General features: G+C 37.2%; 1 protein-coding gene across 2 annotated transcripts in view; it reads left to right on the plus strand.

The window, feature by feature from the left end:
* Positions 1-885: 885 nt before the first annotated feature.
* LOC106066775 (laminin subunit gamma-1-like) overlaps positions 886-18,091 on the plus strand; it is a 66,034-nt gene continuing 48,828 nt past the window's right edge. For both annotated transcript variants that reach the window (XM_056041589.1, XM_056041592.1), the window contains exons 1-8: positions 886-1,120; positions 2,450-2,940; positions 3,472-3,696; positions 6,055-6,255; positions 6,747-6,867; positions 9,919-10,092; positions 11,107-11,268; positions 17,109-17,221. In XM_056041589.1, coding sequence (XP_055897564.1) covers positions 2,515-2,940; positions 3,472-3,696; positions 6,055-6,255; positions 6,747-6,867; positions 9,919-10,092; positions 11,107-11,268; positions 17,109-17,221 — 1,422 coding nt within the window. In that variant the 5' untranslated portion in view covers positions 886-1,120; positions 2,450-2,514. The remainder of the gene's footprint in view (positions 1,121-2,449; positions 2,941-3,471; positions 3,697-6,054; positions 6,256-6,746; positions 6,868-9,918; positions 10,093-11,106; positions 11,269-17,108; positions 17,222-18,091) is intronic.

Genomic DNA, 18,091 nt, shown 5'->3' on the forward strand with positions numbered 1-18,091 from the left:
CTAACTCGCTGAGAAGGACAAAAAGGAGGGCAAACCATTACCAAGGAGGAGATCGGGAAATGTGAACTGTAAAAATGAGGCTTAACATTTATTAAATGAGACATGTTCGTCTATCAAGTTGTAAATCAACTGCCGAAACTAGATCTAGATTATGTCTTATCTTAGATCTATATTAATTAACATATTTCTGAGACCAATCGATTTTTCACACATTAGTTTATCATTCCAGCAAGCATAGATTACGGATATTTATGAACTAAATTGTCTTCTCTTTTGAAGTAACGTCTGTATTAGTAATATATAAAAAGGAGGTTGTCAATAAACATTTTTTTTCTTTTGTATATGAGTTATAAACAACAGAGAGAAAGCAAAAAAAAAAAAAAAAGAGGACATGTCCTCCTTTTGACGGATTTCTGATAAACCAAGACATAAGATAAATTGGGGGCATCGATATGTCCAAGACATGTGGCTCTATGTTTTGACATTTCGGAGTCGTGCCCCAAACATCCCCCAACCCATGTACACATACACGGGTTCACGCATCAGGCTAACCAAAGTAATATCTTTCAGTTCAATTCTGCGTTAATTTAAAACAACTCAATTATCGAACGTGGCTATCCACTCTTTTGTGTCTTTTGCACTTCTAACTATTACGTCATACTTTTTCGTCATTCTGGTAAAAACCATTCGCATTTTTTTTGTATGCAAATTAGTTTTTAATCGTTTAGTCATCAAGAGAACAGTTGTGGTACGCTTGTGTGTCACCAATGACGCGAGGAGCTCGCGCTCTTAGGGGAAAAAAAAACTGAAGCAGATATAAACACCGCCTGTTGCACTGGGCTAATTTGCATATTGATTTCACGCTCTGCTCACGCACTCACTTACACATACACACACATGCGCTGGAGAAAGGAACATATGCACTAAGTGTGTGGCTGTGTCAGACATGTGCTTTGTACTGCTAAAAACAACAAACGCTAGCATTGTTTTAAATAGTTGTTTATTTCAACGGAAGAATATATCTGGACTATTCGTTGAGAATTGAAAGTGATCTGTTCAAATATTTTGTTAAGCCTGTATGGATGTATGAGAAACATTTCATTGATCGTGTACAGAGAAAGTAAGAACATTGTTACCTGTGACATAGAAAATAGTTAAGACTTTGTGTGAATTTTAATCTAAATAAAACATTTATTTCGAACACAAAGGGAGGCTACTCAATTATTTCTAAAGCAAAGGGAGGCTACACAATGGAAAAGATTATTTAAATTAATTTAAACAAATTAGCCTTACACAATAATGACCGCACTCCTTCATTCTCTATTAGGTCACTTTCAGTGTCACACTTTGACTTTATACAAAGCTTAAAAGGTTATTGGAAATATTCAATTTCACATTCACCTGAATCCTGCTTGAAATTGGTAAAAAGAAAGTTTTGGTCCAAGTTTGAATCCTGGTGAGGGCTATGACATTAATTTCGGGATCTTTTCGGCGCCCGTAAGTCCACCCGTCTGTATCTGAAGATTATTGGGAAAAGTAAAGCCTGTTGGTAGTTGTGTTGGCCACGTGACACCCTAGTTAATCGTGGGCTACAGAAACAGATGGCCTTTACCATTATCTGCCCCATAGATCGTCTTAGAGAAGGGCTTTACTTTTTACAAAAATAAATTCTTCGCACTATTTTGATAAATGAAAAAAACAACAACCACAACAAGTCATTGAAAAATAAATAGATACATAAAAGCTTTGAAATGACTCTGTACCATTAGGTCGTGCCAACAATGTTTTTTTAACGCTACATTTTTGTCTGTATTAATTTTTAAATTTTCTAACTACCAAAAGAACACGTTTTATTACACTCGTTAATTAATGACAAAGTTGTTTTTTTTAAATCTTGAAACTAATTTTTCTAAATACTCTTCCCTTTAGCAACACAAGAGTAGGACTATATCTTATTCATAAATACTTCAGGCAATATGGCTAAATATGTAAGGTTTTGTCCCCTTAAATAAAGAGTAGAACTATATCTTTTCTTATAAATTACTGAGGTTCCTTCAAAAAAAAAAAGAATATAAAAGATTTTATACATTTTTAAAATGTAATAGAGAAGCAAAGGCAAAAAGATATTTTTAATTCTCTTAAATTAGTTGCCCACTCCCACAGTAATCTTTACTAAATTAAATGGAATAGTAAACAAAATGAAATATATATTTTCAATTTCTAAGTCTTGTTAGACATAAAAGATTTACAACGAGTAATATCGACTCACATAGAAGGTAGTTACCAATTACATTTTTGTAATTAAAATAAAAACATGTATGCGAAAAATATTTAGAATACGCTATATTTTATTCTTAGAGAAGATTAAAGAACTGATCTTTGTTTAAATGTATAATAAAATTATCTTATTATTTTAATAATTAGTTACACTTTTTGTCACTCTTGCCAGGTCTGATACTATATGAGCTTTCTTAATAATGCGCTCAAGTTGAACCTGGCCTATATAGACCAAAAATGTGGATATTTTTTTCCCGTCGTTCCAGCGCAGTGAATGGAAGATATTGGTTGTGCATTGCTATATACTTCACCTTATGTTCAGAGATCGTTAGTCAAGTTTCAACATGTCTACGAACAGGATGTTTTCCACCTGCCCCCTCTATATTCCAATCTTTCTCCAGCTTCCCATCACGTTCGCTCTCTGTCAGCTCTGTATGCGGTAGTGGTTCAACCACCCAGTACAGGAGCCTTGATACATCAGACACTGCGCCATATACATGCAACGCTTCAGCACTACAGCCCACGAACTTGTATGATGATGACACAAGTATGGCACAGCCAACGTACTGGCAGTCAGAACTTATGATAGACTCACAGACAGGCGGCTCAATTAAGCCCCAATATATCACTGTGAACTTTACAGATGAGTTTCTTATACAAATGGTAAGAAAACACAATTTTTAAGTGCTACATAAATTTCATATAGTTTAATCTAAATCTTAGTATAAGTTACCCTGGTTCAAAAATATATTATTTGGCTTTCACTTCTCCCCTAAGGAATTAAAGTGTTCAGTGTTTTCAGAGTGACCAAAAAAAAAATCTAGTGAACCTACAATTAACAGTAGCATATAGTTTCAATTTTGGAAAACATTGTTCTCTTATTTACACAAATTTACTTAGTACTTGGATAACATTGTTCTCTTATTTACACTAATTTACCCGATACTTGGATAACATTGTTCTCTTATTTACACAAATTTACTTCGTACTTGGATAACATTGTTCTCTTATTTACACAAATTTACTTAGTACTTGGATAACATTGTTCTCTTATTTACACTAATTTACCCGATACTTGGATAACATTGTTCTCTTATTTACACAAATTTACTTAGTACTTGGATAACATTGTTCTCTTATTTACACAAATTTACTTAGTACTTGGATAACATTGTTCTCTTATTTACTTTTCAGATAGACATCTCCTTTACCACGCCTTTTGAAAGAACAGACATTTTCAATACAGTTCCGTCTTTCATTGTTCGCAAAATGGACTTATCCAGCAAAGAGTGGACACCGCTTTATTACTTTTCATCTAATTGTCAGCAGACTTTCCCAAATATTTCACTAAGCCCAAGATCTCCAGACTTCAGTCTCCCATTTTGTTATAATGTTAAGTTGGAGAACGACCTCAACGAAGTAAGTTGAGTTGTATTGTGTGTTGACTTTGAGTTTGTCTACTAATGAACTTACTTTAACCCTTCTGACTCCAAGTGGAGCATAGGGCCGCAACAGTACCTCGCCATCAGACTGTTAAAACTGTGTTCTGAACTATTCCCCTCAGTTGGGTCTATTCCATGCTGCCATCTTTGCTTCTTCATCTTTCCAGGTCTCTATTCTGCGTTTTTGCTTTCATCATTTGTAGGTTTGTTGGCATGCCAGTTTCCCATGGATGTTTGATCCCTGTACCGGCCTATTCTATTTTTCAACGACGAACAGATACAATATGATCGGATCCAGCTTCATCCAAGTCAATCCGATGCGATCCTAACCATATCGATCTAATCTGATACAAACCATACCTAATTTGTTCTCATAACATACAACTTATAGTCTGTTTTCTTTCTACATTTTTTTAGATGTTAAGATTTTGTATTTTTACAAAGTTTCTATCAACTCACTCTGTCTGCCTGTGGTAAAAAAAATGTGTACAAGTTATTTCTCCCTCACCCAATCTCGGATTCAGCTGAAAGTTTGCACAATTATTTCGTTTACCTGACACCACAAGAATCAATATATAGAACAACCAATGAGTTAATTAACTACTGGTAATTATTTATTTTGTTTGGTTTCTCAAACAAGGGAAAGAAATTGTACTTGACAGATGTGGGGATATAAGTTAAGTTAGTCCCCTTGAGAAATCTTGAGCCCTGAGTGAATTTTTTATGCATTTCAAAAACGATCATGTAAACATTCACAAGATACCCCCCTTCTTCCCTCCCCTTTCACAACTGGTCCAGACAAGTGATAGAATCGTAGATAATTAAGAAAGTTAAAAGCTAAACAAAAACAATTGGTAAAGATATTTATATCGCAGAGATTTATTTGCTTAGGTCCATCGCATATGTGGCCACATGAATGATCCAAACTAATTGCTACAATTGCACTAAACATAAACTGTCCTTTTTTTCAAATAGTATTTTTTTATGTGTTCATAGTTTTAGAAAGCTTTTATCAACTCTGGTAAAAAGTTTGAACATGTTGTTTTATTCTCCCATTTCTCATTTTCGAATGAAGTTAAAAATTTTGCACAATAAGACATGAATCAATGAAAAAAATTAAACTATTAGTTAATTGTTGGTGATTAATTATTTTGTTTGATTTCGAAATAAAGGGAATAAGTGCTACTTAATGAGAGATGCATATATATATATATATATATATATATATATATATATATTTATATATATATATATATATATACATATATATATATATATATTTATTTATTGGCCTCCTTCAGTCGTAGAACGACTATGGTTCATCTCAGAGCAATACCTTCTCATGTGGCTGTGAAGCCCCATTTTGGAGAGACACTCCCGTCCACATATAGCGCAGGTTAAGGTGGCTTTTGCTTCGGTGGTAGAGGAGCTGGCCATTTGTACGTTTTCCTTCCTGAGCTGAGACCCATGTTCTTTCACTGTCCATAGCTTTCCTGGTCACTGTCTCTCTCCATCTGTTGCGGTCTAGAGCTATGTCTTCCCAATGGTCAGTATTGATGTTCACCGATTTGAGGTCCCGTTTCATTACATCTATGTAACGGAGGTGGGGGCGACCAGTTTTTCTTGTGCCAGTAGCGAGTTCATAGAGGAGGACTTTCGGGATGCGCTTGTCCTCCATCCGGCGAACATGTCCAAGCCAGCGCAAACGGCATTGTCTGAGGGCTGTAAAGATGCTGGGATCGCGCAAGGATCTCAGTATTGCACACTTTTTCTTTCCATGTGACCTCTGGGATCCATAATTAAAGATGACCTGTTAGTAGAAGAGGAGATAAAAAAACTCATAGGGAAGGCTGCCTTGACCTTCGCTAGACTCAGGCCAAGAGTTTGGGAAAACCAGAAGCTAACTTCGGTGACCAAAATGGAAGTCTACAAGGCATGCGTTATGAGTGCACTACAGTATGGCAAGGAATCATGGACCACCTACGCAAAGCAAGAGAGAAAACTGAGCTCATTCCATTTGAGATGTCTCCATAGGATCTTGAAAGTCACATGGAAAGAAAAAGTGTGCTATATATATAAATTTAGTCCCTTATTACACTTTGGCACGTTTTAATTTCGCATAATCATTCATAGTTGATAACAATACACGAATCAACCCAAAATTAAGAAATTACTATATCATTTAGTACTAATTAATTAATTTTGTTTTATATAGCAGAAAGGGAGATAAACTCCTGTATGTTCAGATAAACGGCAGTAGTTAGCGGTTCCTTCCCTTAGATAAGCCTTGTTTTTAAAAAGTATTATTTTTTTCTTATTGCTTGTTTGTCTGTAGATTGTCTATCCGTGGGGACCATATGACACTATTCTAAAAAACAACATCGGCACGATATCAAAACTAACTGCCTCTGCCATACAGTTTTACTTCACGGCACCAGTGAACACGTCACCGATGATGTCATATGTTGCAGTCGACTATCTGGATATCTACGTCACGTGCAAATGTTTTGGTCACGCTGCAACGTGTAATGGTCCAGTAAGTCTTGAATTTTTTTTTTTGTAAAGAAAATATCAAAATGGAGGCTTTTGTTTTCCTAAGAAACAAATTGAGCTACAGAGTTATATCTCAGTGTTTCACAAACCTGATATGGAGTGTGTGTGTTTCCAAGGTTACGACGAGAAAAGGGAGTGTTAGTTGTTTTTTTTGGCGGTGGAGAATGCTGAAACTAAGATGTGGTCTGTCATAATTGAATGTTATACGTCCCGTGTGTGTGTTACGTCAGAGATGCTAGAGAGTGAGGACGTGTTGTTCTAGTGAGTTATATTTTGTTCTAGTGAGTTAGATGATTTTGTTCTAGTGAGTTAGATTTCGTTCTAGTGAGTTAGATTTTGTTCTAGTGAGTTAGATTTTGTTCTAGTGAGTTAGATTTTGTTCTAGTGAGTTAGATTTTGTTCTAGTAAGTTAGATATTAGTGATTTATTTGCATGCGAGTCGACCATTGTTAACTGTGTCTTCGTTATCCGCAGAATGGGGCAGGATGTAACTGTATACACAATACCACTGGGCAACATTGTGAAACGTGTTTGTCTTTGTACAACAACAAACCTTGGCTGATGGGAAACAGTACTCATTCTAATGAATGTGAAGGTAGGTCTGATTGTATTGTTTGGTAGTGCCTCTCATGGTAGTGTTTCTCTTGGTAGTGTTTCTCTGGGTAGTGTTTCTCTGGGTAGTGTTTCTCTTGGTAGTGTTTCTCTTGGTAGTGTTTCTCTGGGTAGTGTTTCTCTGGGTAGTGTTTCTCTTGGTAGTGTTTCTCTGGGTAGTGTTTCTCTTGGTAGTGTTTCTCTGGGTAGTGTTTCTCTTGGTAGTGTTTCTCTGGGTAGTGTTTCTCTTGGTAGTGTTTCTCTGGGTAGTGTTTCTCTTGGTAGTGTTTCTCTGGGTAGTGTTTCTCTGGGTAGTGTTTCTCTTGGTAGTGTTTCTCTGGGTAGTGTTTCTCTGGGTAGTGTTTCGCTGAGTAGTGTTTCTCTTGGTAGTGTTTCTCTGGGTAGTGTTTCTCTGGGTAGTCTTTCTCTGGGTAGTGTTTTTCTGGGTAGTGTTTCTCTGGGTAGTGTTTGTCTGGGTAGTGTTTGTCTGGATAGTGTTTCTCTGGGTAGTGTTTCTCTGTGTAGTGTTTCTCTTGGTAGTGTTTCTCTGGGTAGTGTTTCTCTGGGTAGTGTTTCGCTGAGTAGTGTTTGTCTGGATAGTGTTTCTCTGGGTAGTGTTTCTCTGAGTAGTGTTTCTCTGGGTAGTGTTTCTCTGAGTAGTGTTTCTCTTGGTAGTGTTTCTCTGGGTAGTGTTTCTCTTGGTAGTGTTTCTCTGGGTAGTCTTTCTCTAGGTAGTGTTTCTCTGGGTAGTCTTTCTCTGTGTAGTGTTTCTCTGGGTAGTCTTTCTCTGGGTAGTGTTTCTCTGGGTAGTCTTTCTCTGGGTAGTGTTTCTCTGGGTAGTGTTTCTCTGGGTAGTGTTTCTCTGGGTAGTGTTTCTCTGGGTAGTGTTTCTCTGGGTTGTGTTTCTCTGGGTTGTGTTTCTCTGAGTAGTGTTTCTCTTGGTAGTGTTTCTCTTTGTAGTGTTTCTCTGGGTAGTGTTTCTCTGGGTAGTGTTTCTCTGGGTAGTGTTTCTCTGGGTAGTGTTTCTCTTGGTAGTGTTTCTCTGGGTAGTGTTTCTCTGGGTAGTGTTTCTCTTGGTAGTGTTTCTCTGGGTAGTGTTTCTCTTGGTAGTGTTTCTCTGGGTAGTGTTTCTCTTGGTAGTGTTTCTCTGGGTAGTGTTTCTCTTGGTAGTGTTTCTCTGGGTAGTGTTTCTCTTGGTAGTGTTTCTCTGGGTAGTGTTTCTCTTGGTAGTGTTTCTCTTGGTAGTGTTTCTCTTGGTAGTGTTTCTATGGGTAGTGTTTCTCTGGGTAGTGTTTCTCTTGGTAGTGTTTCTCTGGGTAGTGTTTCTCTGGGTAGTGTTTCGCTGAGTAGTGTTTCTCTTGGTAGTGTTTCTCTGGGTAGTGTTTCTCTGGGTAGTGTTTCTCTGGGTAGTCTTTCTCTGGGTAGTGTTTTTCTGGGTAGTGTTTCTCTGGGTAGTGTTTGTCTGGGTAGTGTTTGTCTGGATAGTGTTTCTCTGGGTAGTGTTTCTCTGGGTAGTGTTTCTCTGGGTAGTGTTTCTCTGGGTAGTGTTTCTCTGGGTTGTGTTTCTCTGGGTTGTGTTTCTCTGAGTAGTGTTTCTCTTGGTAGTGTTTCTCTGGGTAGTGTTTCTCTGGGTAGTGTTTCTCTGGGTAGTGTTTCTCTTGGTAGTGTTTCTCTTGGTAGTGTTTCTCTGGGTAGTGTTTCTCTGGGTAGTGTTTCTCTGGGTAGTGTTTCTCTGGGTAGTGTTTCTCTTGGTAGTGTTTCTCTGGGTAGTGTTTCTCTTGGTAGTGTTTCTCTGGGTAGTGTTTCTCTTGGTAGTGTTTCTCTGGGTAGTGTTTCTCTTGGTAGTGTTTCTCTGGGTAGTGTTTCTCTTGGTAGTGTTTCTCTGGGTAGTGTTTCTCTTGGTAGTGTTTCTCTTGGTAGTGTTTCTATGGGTAGTGTTTCTCTGGGTAGTGTTTCTCTTGGTAGTGTTTCTCTGGGTAGTGTTTCTCTGGGTAGTGTTTCGCTGAGTAGTGTTTCTCTTGGTAGTGTTTCTCTGGGTAGTGTTTCTCTGGGTAGTGTTTCTCTGGGTAGTCTTTCTCTGGGTAGTGTTTTTCTGGGTAGTGTTTCTCTGGGTAGTGTTTCTCTGGGTAATGTTTCTCTGGGTAGTGTTTCTCTGGGTAATGTTTCTCTGGGTTGTGTTTTTATAACATGTACGTTTCCATAGACGTTATTATGATCTCATTTGTATAAAATAAAACCATCAGAGATATTGACCCTAGTACATTTATCATACTATTCCCTATCTACATCTACAAATACATAAGTTTGGGCACTTTGCGGAGTCGGCCCAACTAATCCAGGCTCCACCCACGAATTTTCAAGCTAATAGGAGGAATCGTAAAACGACAACGAGGAAGTTAACATATGGTTAGGTTTGGTTTACAATATTATTTGAAATTAAAGTAGGAATAGATGGATACTTTTTTTTCGTGTTTTTAATATATATTACAACAAACAGATCTATATCGTATGATAGAGAGTCTATGTTTTAGTAAATGGCCCCTTTCAGGTCTTGTGGTCTATAGGGCAAATGATGTAAGGGTCATCTGTTTCTGTGGCTTACGGGTTAACAAGGGTGTCATGTAGCCAGCACAACGATCAACCGCTTTTACTTTTCGCCAACTAATGTCAGGTACCCATTAGAGCTTCTTCTTCTTCTTCTTATATAATACAGACGTTACTTCAAAAAAAAAAAAAAGAAGATGATTACGTCCTATGCGTCATGCATTCTATCATGCATAATTAACCAATGACTTAAATTCTGCCAAGTCACTGGCTAGCTCAGGCAACCCATTACATGCTCTAATACCAGAGGCGTCCAAAGTTACCGAGATTAAAAATCCCAGTCATCAATAGGATTCGAACCCGGGACCCCGGCTCGGAAGCCAAGCGCTTTACTGCTCAGCCACCGCGCCTGCGTCTATTATTTAAAATTTTTTCCTAAATTTTCTTTGAGCTTAAAATAAGTTTAAATAAAGAGTTCTTATATCATTTTTGTTTCTTTTACTAATTTCAGCTTGTTTGTGTAATGGACATGCCACATCATGTGTTTATGACCAGGTCAAAGGTCGGGGAGTGTGCAACTGCAGTGATAACACAGCTGGGGATAATTGTGACACATGCATGCCGGGATACTACTTCAACCCACGTTATGGGAATAGCTCAGTACAGGGAGAACCGTTTTGTTTGGGTAAACAATGGCGTTGTGAGCTAATTGAATATGAATACAGGCTTTCAGAGTGCAATAACTATTTATCTCTGCTGTTTAAATACATATATCTAGATAGATCTAATGGCAAAGTACATTTATAAACATCAAACTAGGGTTAGTGTCACCCGCTTCGATTAGCTAATGATGTCCACATGGATTTAAACCTAAAAAATGACCAAAACTATTTTCCATCCCAAGCAAACATCAGGAGGTCATCAAATCATGATGGACTCTGGGACCTACCCAAAAATCAACATTAACTGAGATTCAAACTCCAAACATTTGGTTCAGCGAGTGATTGTTTTCCCACTCACCCCCCCCCCCCCATCTATTATAAGCCCATTACCTGGGTGTTGTATGTCGGCCGTTAGATTGCAGTTAAAACCGATGTATTATATTTTTAATTGTAGAATTTGAAATAGCTTAAGAAAACTTCTTTTTAAAACAAAACTTAATATAAGTTTTATTAATAATGTGGACTAATTCAACTTGACATGAAACTGATATGTTAACAAAACCTAACTATAAAAAAAAAACACGTCTTTACTCTTTCGAATCTCTGCCGTTCTTAACACAAATTATGACAGACACTGTCGTTGTTTCGTCATTCTCCAAGACTAAACACCAATCGTTTTGCCCCGCCGTTACCTTGGAAACACACATACGAACACTGCAATAACACTGGGCAAGTGAGAAGGGCAGTTTTAAAACAGACATAGACCAAAATGTTACATTGTGTTAATGAATTCTATTACACTTAAAATATAAAATAAACGTATAATTATTAAACGACTCTTGCTTTAACCCTCCTTGTTATTTGTTATTGAGACAAGCTTTCAATTAATAATTAGTGTACAAAACAATTTTTAGTTGATGTAGGCTTATTCCTTCGGGAAACAGCGGTATCTTTTGACAGCTAATATTTGGAATCATATCAGCACAAAATAAATGTAATATTGGCATTTTCTTTTGTTTTATACTTCTACTCCACAGCCTGCAACTGCAGCAGTCTGGGTACAGTTCCAACGGCTTTGAACACATGCAACGTCACTACCGGTCAGTGCGCGTGCAAGGAACGTGCGACGCAAAGAGATTGCAGCGAATGTCGGGATACTTTCTGGGGACTTAGTGCAGAGTTGGAGCTTGGGTGTAATGGTAAGTCCTTGTACAATAAAAGATTTAGTGCTCATAAAAGTAATTGGTTTAAACATTTGGTACACTCAAGGGCTGTCAGGGGGAAAGAATAATCTAGAGAATAATTGGGATTGCACACAAAGGTGAAGAAACATTTATAATAGAGGGGGGAGGATTTTTTCATTGACTTATACTATAGTGATTAGGAGGCGCGGTGGCTGAGTGGTAAAGCGCTTGGCTTCTGAACCGAGGGTTCCGGGATAGAATGCTGGTGAAGAGTGAGATTTTGACGTACGGGATTTTAGGGCGCCTTTGACTCCACCCATCTCTAATGGGTACCTGACATTAGTTGGGGGAAAAGTAAAGGCAGTTGGTCATTGTGCTGGCCACATGACACCCTCGCTAACCGTGGGCCACAGAATCAGATGACCTTTACATCATCTGCCCCATAGATCGCATGGTTTGAAAGGGGAACTATTTTTTTTTTGTTACTTTATACTGTAGTGAGAAAAAATAAAGGATTAAGTGAGTTGATTAGACCTAAAGATCTAAACAAAGATTGGAAGTGGGGAATGGAGGGGGGGGGGAGCATCTGAGACTATGTAGGAGGAAACGAGAAATGTTACCGTAGTTTATAAGACGGTGAAGCTACAGTGACCAAAATGGAAGTCTACAAGGCATGCGTTATGAGTACACTGCTGCATGGTAGTGAAATCATGGACCACCTACGCAAAGCAAGAGAGAAAACTGAACTCATTCCATTTGCGATGTCTCCGTAGGATCTTGAAAATCACATGGAAAGAAAAAGTGTGCAATACTGAGATACATGCGCGAACAGGTATTCCCGGCATCTTTACAGCCCTCAGACAACGCCGCTTGTGCTGGCTTGGACATGTTCGCCGGATGGAGGACAAACACATCCCGAAAGTCATCCTCTACGGACAACTCGCGACTCGCTCAAGAAAAACTGGTCGCCCCCACATCTGTTACATAGATGTAATAAAGCGGGACCTCAAATCAGTGAACATCAATACTGACCATTGGGAAGACATAGCTATATGTCACCGTGTTTTTTTTATAATGTTATGAATGTGGCTGTGGTTATCAATGTAGGCGTGGTGGTGACATTGGGTTCTTGTTACTAATCACTGAGTAATGAAATGACGCTGGGTGTAGCAGATACAATAAGTTTAATATAACACCACATAGTGAATACACCATACAATTCGACCCAGGAATGGTCAGTATTAATCCAACAGTAATATACGAATATCACAACTTAGTACTTATTCTATAACCAACTACTTTAAACATCTAACTCTACTGCTTATATCTTAAGTGTCTCAATACAAGTGCTTGCTACAAGATCTCTATGTGGACTGACTGCCTTTAACTCTCTGGTTCACCTCTTAGGTTAGCTAGAAGTTGTTGAGCCATTTGTGCACTATTCATATTTGCTGTTTGACAGATGTATTCAAATTGAATAATGAAATTTTCTAATGTGTCTTCTTTTGGGTCAAAGTTCCTAAATTTGCTATGATACTGATGATGAGATGAAGTTTGACTTGCTGAATTGTCTTTATTTTCTTTTGCTAGCTTGGCCATTTTTTCTTCATGTTCTTTTAATTTTATTTCATGCTGGCGTTCTTTTTCTTTCTCTAAGTTTTCTTGTTCTTTCTCTCTCAGTCTTCTTTCATGTAGCCTTTCTTCCCGTTGCTTGTCTTTTTCTACTCTAATTCTATCTATTTCAATTTTAATGAATGCAGCTCTATCATCTTCTTTTAACTTTAGTTTATCCACTATCTCTATTAGTTTTTCATACTCAGCCATTTTCAAAGATTCAAATTAGTAATATAGTTTATTAATAGATATGTGTACACAAAAAGGTAGTTGTAAATGAATATTGTACGATAAATAATTATTATAGCTCAAATAGTAATTGCAGGTAATAGTAGATATATATTTTGTGCGAAACAATTGAGGTTATGAGGTATCTTAAGTTATTCTTGGTACTTTGTCTAGTTCGTAATGTAATACTTTACTGATCAATTATGTGATTATGTATTTCTAGTATCTCCCCTTGCAATGTAAAAGTTTATTGCAACAAATAATTCACAATTATGTGAGCCTTATTAGTCTAATAAATAGTGATCAATGTATCAATAGTATCAAAATAGTTCAATGTGTTTGAAGAGTATATACAATATAAATCTTGTCAATCTTAAATCAAAATATATCCCATAGTGTATCAAGTGTGTAGTGTAGTGTTGATAATAATAAAAATAGGTTGAAATAAGAAGTAAAATAAATATATATATTAATAAGTAATTAATTAGACAAACATAAATACACTATAGATACTAAACAGTCTGCTTTAAAGAGACATTACAAGATAGTAGAAATAGTAGACAAAAGAATTACAATGAGTAATAACTATGACGCAAAAAGAAAATTCAACAGATGTAAACAAGACAATATCAATACAAGAGTTTAACAATATGATAGATACTTAACGAAATACAAACTTAACTAATACAGCTATACGATCAAGTATTTACTTTATCTAAAGAGTCCCTACCAATACCTGGATGCTTACTTGAAAAAAAAATATAAATGCTCAGACTCAATAGATAATTAAATTTAGTCCCTAAAGTCAAATGTATATATAAATACAAATGTAAACAATGAAAAAAAATTGTGGTGTAGTTCAAGAGAACTAATCAATACTGATAATACTAAAGGGTAATTAAAGTTACTTCCCTTAAATATTCACTTGATGCTTGACTTGTACATAAAGTTCCGGTGATGCTCCACATAAATTATGTCCACAGTACAGTTCATAAGTAATCCACTTGCTAAATCCGCAGCACAACGGTACAGTTCATAAGTAATCCACTTGTTAAATCCACAGCACAATGGTACAGTTCATAAGTAATCCACTTGTTAAATCCACAGTACAATGGTACAGTTCATAAGTAATCCACTTGTTAAATCCACAGTACAATGTTACAGTTCATAAGTAATCCAATAAATACTTCAGATGTTTGACAGGTAATCCATTTTCATACAGTTGCTGAAACAAATATAAATAACTAAAAATGACCATAGGTAGTGACGACAAGAGAGGTCTAAGAGTAAGAGCGCTCTCTTATTAACTGTGCTGTTAGACAGCGACAATAGGAGTGTGTCATTAGAATTATGACGAGCACTCGATGTAGATGATTCTTGAATATGTCAGCTACTTCGACTGACCATATATCAGCTGTCTTCAAACGATGACTTGAATGACTTGTAGTACTATATTTTCACCCACACCGGTTGTAGTATCACGGTTGTCTAGTTTCACCCACACAGGCTGTAGTATCCAGGTTGTCTCAGCATATCATGTTTGATCTCTTTCGCTTAGGATGTTAAAGTGACTTTGAACAATGCTGTGCTCCTAAAGCTATCTCAACTGGTGTAAAAGTACAACCACATAAATCAGGCTTCCAGATAAATGACACTTAGGACAGTAGTCAACTGGAAAAGTTGAAAATACAGCTCAGACAGGAACAGTTCAAATTGTTCAGTTCATCACAGATGAAAAAAATAGCTTGCTAATGGTAACTGTGTCATGGCAGGTCAATGTGACATGTAGTAGTAGCTCTAGATACCAAGTGTGTAGTCAAAAAAATTTAATAAATTCTGGATTAGTTGCAATTCATGTAAAGTTCAATCTTGAAGTACAAGTTAAAATAGTAGGCACAGTTAACTTTCAATTTCAGCTCTGTTTTCTGTTAGTAGTGTTAGACTAGCTGAAGATAATAATAATGTCACTCTTGGATCACGTGAATCTCACTTGAAAAATTGTGTGCTGGTCTCAATAAATGTAGATCTAGGTCATCTCTATAATGTTGAATGTGTCGCTGAACGACCAAATGAGAAAAATAGTAGAGTCTGTAATAATCAGGTTTTAGCTTTCTTGCTCGTTGAGTGGCGTCATGATTTGTGTAAACAAATATTTTAGAGTTACTTTTTCCTGTGTTAACTAAATAGTTCACTTGCCAACTTCAAAAATATCCGTATAAATGTTACTGTAAGTCACTGTAGTATTAAAATACTTCTGACAGCAATAGGAAAAAATTCTTGACTTGTTCCTCTGGTGCTCATAAATCCTTTAAGTTAGTAGATCTGACACTTCTGATATCATAAAATATCGTTTGCTGACACTTCTGACACTATTCTGACACCAAAAATGTCATTTTCTGACAATAAATGACTTGCACTTTGGACACTTCTGACACCAAGAATGTCACCGTTCTTTTATATGTTATGAATGTGGCTGTGGTTATCAATGTAGGCGTGGTGGTGACATTGGGTTCTTGTTACTAATCACTGAGTAATGAAATGACGCTGGGTGTAGCAGATACAATAAGTTTAATATAACACCACATAGTGAATACACCATACAATTCGACCCAGGAATGGTCAGTATTAATCCAACAGTAATATACGAATATCACAACTTAGTACTTATTCTATAACCAACTACTTTAAACATCTAACTCTACTGCTTATATCTTAAGTGTCTCAATACAAGTGCTTGCTACAAGATCTCTATGTGGACTGACTGCCTTTAACTCTCTGGTTCACCTAAGGTCAAAAGTGTTCACCTTAGTGCAACATGGGTTGTGAATAAGATTCACAATATGGAATTAACATACACAATACAGAATTAGGGTTTCTACTCTATGGCACCAACTTTGAGGTGGTGACACTATAGACCTCAAAAGATGGAGAGAGACAGTAACTAAGAAAGCTATGGATAGCGAAAGAACATGGGCCTCAGCCTTGGAAAAAAAACTGACAATGCGAGAAATGGCCAGCTTCTCTTGTGAACGGGAGTGTCTCTCCAAAATAGGGCTCCACAGCCACAAGAGGAAGTGTGCGAGTTGAACCATAGTCGCTCTACGACTGAATGAGGCCAATGATTATATGAAGGTATGTGGGTAAAACAAATACATAAAGCTGGTCTTGGCTTGTCCAAAGATTAAGGAGGAGGACAGTATTTCTAGTGGCTACGAAGTTCAAGCTGGGATCTACATATTTTGTCATTTCCTGCGCAAACGTAATCGTTGTTTTCTGAAGGTCCTCTTTTCGACTAGTTAGATCTATATGAAATACTAAGAAGGCCACCAGCTTTATGATTGAATGGCAAAGCGCTTGGCTTCCGAACCAAGGGGTCCCGGGATCGAATCCTGGTGAAGACTGGGATTTTTAATTTTGGGATCTTTAGGGCGCCTGAGTCCACCAGGCTCTAACTAATGGGTATTTTACATAGTTGGGAAAAGGCGGATGGTCGTTGTGCTGGCTACATGACACGCTCGTTGATCGTGGACCAAAGTAACAGAGGACCTATCTGCCCAATACATAGGTCTGAAAGGGAAACTTTGCTTTATTTTTCTCCAGTGCATTCATTTTGATAAAGCCAAGGACAAACAAGAAAAATATAAAAATCCTTTTTTTTAAAGCTTATCTAAGAAAAGAACCCTACAATTACAACTATATCTCTCAATAATGTAGAATTTATTTACCTTATTCAATATCATGTAAAATAATTCATTACTAATAATTAATTTACTAATTTGTTAATTCTATTTATTGATTCATTTTTTTTTTACTTACGTGGAATGTTAAAGCTGCTAAAGTGTTTTAGACCTCTAAAATTAATTACCCCCCTCCCCCCCCCAAAAAAAATAAAAAATCTTAAAGTTCATTGACCTGGAGGGGGTGGGGAATTAATAAGTTGTCAAAGTATTTTGTGTTGAATAGCATGTAGACTATAATTGTTGTTAACGACCTACCATTGTTTATTGTATAAGCTTGCACGTGCAACGCATCGGGTGTTGTCAACAATACAAACAACTGTAACAAGAGCACAGGGCAGTGTGCGTGTAAGGTGAACATAGAGGGCGACACCTGTGGGCAGTGCAAGGCAAGTAACTCAGTACTTATGTTCTCTTCAAGTCTTGGGGAAATATGGTTAATTCATAACCATCCCACCTCCCTATCGGGCATATATCGCCACTAGGGAAGTCTTGACAGGATTCCGTGTTGTTTCTCTGTACTCTATTTTCTATCCAAATAAAATCTCATTTGTTTTTTTGTTTGTCTTGTGGCAATGTATAGTTAATTATCATTGTTATCTTCATCCGCATTTAAAGTCAAATATTTGATCATAGTCTCGGATTGTATGTTCATATTTTCTATACCAATAACATTTTCAAATTAATTTCTATTCATCTTCGGCCTTAGGCATAGGCAAACTATGCAGCCGCCTTGTGCCTCCGATTGGTGGGGACATCGGCCTCGCACAGGACTCAAAGAATTTTTTTTAGAGAATAAATTGCCAAACATGGATGAAATCTCAAACATAGCAGAACTCTATGGCTCTACGTCTGCTAGCCTCGTTCTCAAACATAGCAGAACCCTATGTTTCTATGTCTACTAGCCTCGCTCTCAAACATAGCAGAACCCTATGTTTCTATGTCTACTAGCCTCGCTCTCAAACATAGCAGAACTCTATGGCTCTGTGTCTACTAATCTCCCTCTCAAACATAGCAGAACTCTATGGCTCTGTGACTACTAGCCTCGTTCTCAAACATAGAACCCTCTGGCTCTATGTCTACTAGCCTCGTTCTCAAACATAGCAGAACCCTATGGCTCTGTGTCTACTAGCTTCGCTCTCAAACATAGCAGAACCCTATGGCTCTGTGTCTACTAGCCTCGTTCTCAAACATAGCAGAAACCTATGGCTCTTTGTCTTCTGGCCTCGCTCTCAAACATAGCAGAACCCTATGGCTCT

This window comes from Biomphalaria glabrata, chromosome 9 (genome assembly GCF_947242115.1).
Source record: "Biomphalaria glabrata chromosome 9, xgBioGlab47.1, whole genome shotgun sequence".
NCBI lineage: Eukaryota > Metazoa > Mollusca > Gastropoda > Planorbidae > Biomphalaria > Biomphalaria glabrata.